The following is a 2876-nucleotide window of genomic DNA, read 5'->3' as shown; positions in this document are numbered from 1 at the left end:
AAGGAAGGAAGGAAGGAAGGAAGGAAGGAAGGAAGGAAGGAAGGAAGAAAAAAAGGAAATTAAGACCCCAGAGGAGTCCACAAGCAAACACACCTTATTTTGTGCTTTTGGATCTTAAAGGGAGCCATCCATATGAGGAGCTACCAGCTCTTAGGGGATCCCCACCTTCTCCCAACGAGGAGCCTGCCTTCAGTGTACTAAAAAGAATTCTCTGAAGACGGACAGAGGCTTCCATGCCTGTGCTGATGTCAGTCTGGGAACTTGTCCGCCAGATTCAACACTATACCCTCGACAGTCATTTTAATCCCCCATGGTGCCTGGTATTGTGCCCATTTTAACACAGGAGAAAGCAAGACACAGAGAGTTGAAGACCTGAGCATTGTCTTGTTATTGTCTGCAAGAGTCCTGGAACCAATCCCCAAAGATACAGAGGAACGCTCGTGTACTCAGACCGTGAAATCCCACGCTGCTGGGAGACAAGGCGTGGCCTGCTGGTGCAGGAAGGGAGCTGGCAGCTGCTGCAGGCTGCATTCTCTCACTCCTGCTGCCCCTGCTGAGTGTCCTGAGACTAGCCTGCACTGCCCAAGCCGTGACTAGGGGAAAGGTCACTTCAGTTCAGGTTTTGTATTTCGGAAAATACACTGATGACCAGTTGGTTTCCTCTTTGGCTGCTGCAAAAGCATGTTTCTGGTCCATGCTGTTTAAGTCTAAGTTGTTTGAGAAAAAAAAAAATTAGTACTGTTCATTATGTAGCTAGAAAAAAAAAAGAATGTTCTGTGTGAATTTTAGATTTCACCAAATTCTGACAGATTTTCACAGTTGGGCTGATTTCCGTTTGGGTGTTAGCACCTAGCGCAGACTTACAGGGACATGAGCATGAGATGTGAACATTTTCATGTCTCTTTGATTTGTCCAGTGAAAGGAATTATATTTACCCTCAAGTTCTCTCCACAACCCCCATCAGCAGAAAAACCTCAGAACAGGGATTTCTCTGGCCTGGTAGACTGTAAAGAGGATTGGGATCGGCTCATGGCTCCTCACGACCACCCCCCATCATTGTCCCAGAGAGGCTAGGTGATACATTGTTGGATGTAAGTGTTGGGAAGAGTTTGGAATAAACCTGTATTATCTTTTTGGGGTCCTGGGCTAGGCCCACAGTACCCCTTCAACCCCACAGCACAGGACATTTGAAGAAAGAACAAGAGAGAGGAACAGAATCTCTGAGGTGGGTTTGACCCTAGCTCAACTGTGGAGGAAGCTTGGAGGCTGAGTTGGGATGACAGGTTATGGGTCCCCCAGGAGGACCAGCCTTGCCATGAGGGTTCCTACATGGCGTGTAAAGCCTTGTCTGAAGTTCTGCATGGAAGAGGTCCCGGACGATGGCTCCGTCATCCTCATTCTTTGCCAGCCAACGGCCACAGGGAAAAGTCATGCACTTTCCAAGAGATGGGGCATCCACCTCCACCCAGTCTACAAACCAGCCTGGGGCCTTGCCTGTAGATGGAGAGAGAGAAAGGCAGAGCCCATTAAGAGCATGTGCAGATGCGGCTTCCTAGGGTGAGCTCAGAGACTCCCAGGACTCTCCCCTTCTTGACATTGACAACCAGAGCTCTACCAGGTCTGTAGCACCATCTTGCTGACAGCATTGTCAAGATGACACGTATTAAGACATGCACATGGCTGAAACTGCATCTCACTCCAGGCTGGACCAGTGAAAGCAGGGACAGTAAAAGGGCAGTGGCAGAAGACCAACCTGTCGTTGTTGGTCTAGGAGAAGCACCAAGAGGCGGTAACAGGAGAGTAGGCAAGTTTGGGCAAGGGAAGCATGGATGCTGTCCAGGGTGGGCAAAGCTCTAGGCAGGAGCTCAGCTTGTGTTCACGGAGACATTCTCCTCTCATCATATGTTGGACATGAGGCCCACAGCTCCCTGATTCTATTTGTGATGGATGAAAGGTGAGGCAGCAGGTGCTAAGCTTAGGGAAGAAAGTGAAGACCAGGTAGAGATCCTAATCCTACAGTCTGCCAGCCCCTGCTTCTAGGAAAGGGGTTTCTTCTCATGCTAAGAAGCAGAGCTTTGGGGAACAGCACAGAGTCCCACTTTCCTGTGGAAAAATGGACACACCTTTGCCTGGCTGCTTTGTCAGTGGCTTCCATGAAGATAAGGCCGGCTTGTTGGTCCTGTACTGGGGTATCTAGGCTAGCAATTGTGTATGAGCAAGGGACTTGAAAGTCAAGCACATTCTCGGAATTCCTGAATCAGAGACACCCTGGTGGACTTTGGGAGTCATACTCCAATACCCCCTCCCACTTAGGGTGACACCAGTGCACCGCCAGGCCAGAGAGCCATTGTGCTATTTCAGGGGCTTTCTAACCCAGTTGCACATTACAAGCTCCGGGGTTGGGATCTGGAGAAGGGCTCCTCAAAGCACCCGTGTTCAGGTCCCCAGGCAGAGCAACCGGCCCCAAATCTGCCGCAGCCAGGGCTCCGCCGGGTGAGTGGGGCCCGGAAGCTGTGCCATCCTGGAAGACTGCCCGTGCACACTGACTTGCCCCCTGGCTCTCGAGTTCTACCACAGGACAGAAGGAGGGGAAACCAGACCTGTGTTGTCATGGCCGATCCTAACTTTCCACAGCTCTCCCAGCTCCAGCGTCTCCACAGTGAAGATTTCAATGCTGTCCCTCTCAAATTTGTCACTGTTGGTCTTGGAGGACTTCAGGAGGGTCATTCCTGCCAACCAGAGAACCCCAACATGACTGGCTGCCTCTAAGGCCTCCCCAACCTGGCCTCACTCACCATCCTAATGATGCCCAACCTTCTGAGTTTCCATCAGACCATCAAAGGTGCCGCTCCACCCACAGTGTGTGTGTGTGTGTG

General features: G+C 51.0%; 1 protein-coding gene across 3 annotated transcripts in view; it reads right to left on the bottom strand.

Moving 5' to 3' along the window:
* The window catches only part of Loxhd1 (lipoxygenase homology PLAT domains 1), a 150660-nt gene that overhangs the window by 56904 nt on the left and 90880 nt on the right, over window positions 1-2876 (bottom strand). For all 3 annotated transcript variants that reach the window (XM_055622789.1, XM_055622790.1, XM_055622791.1), the window contains 2 exons: window positions 2601-2729; window positions 1330-1494 (listed from right to left, as the gene is read on the bottom strand). In XM_055622789.1, coding sequence (XP_055478764.1) covers window positions 1330-1494; window positions 2601-2729 — 294 coding nt within the window. The remainder of the gene's footprint in view (window positions 1-1329; window positions 1495-2600; window positions 2730-2876) is intronic.

Source organism: Psammomys obesus, unplaced genomic scaffold (assembly GCF_907164565.1).
Source record: "Psammomys obesus unplaced genomic scaffold, mPsaObe1.curated_primary_1811, whole genome shotgun sequence".
Classification (NCBI taxonomy): Eukaryota; Metazoa; Chordata; class Mammalia; order Rodentia; family Muridae; genus Psammomys; species Psammomys obesus.
The sequence above is the reverse complement of the archived record's forward strand: the minus strand, read 5'-3'. Positions and strand labels throughout refer to the sequence as shown.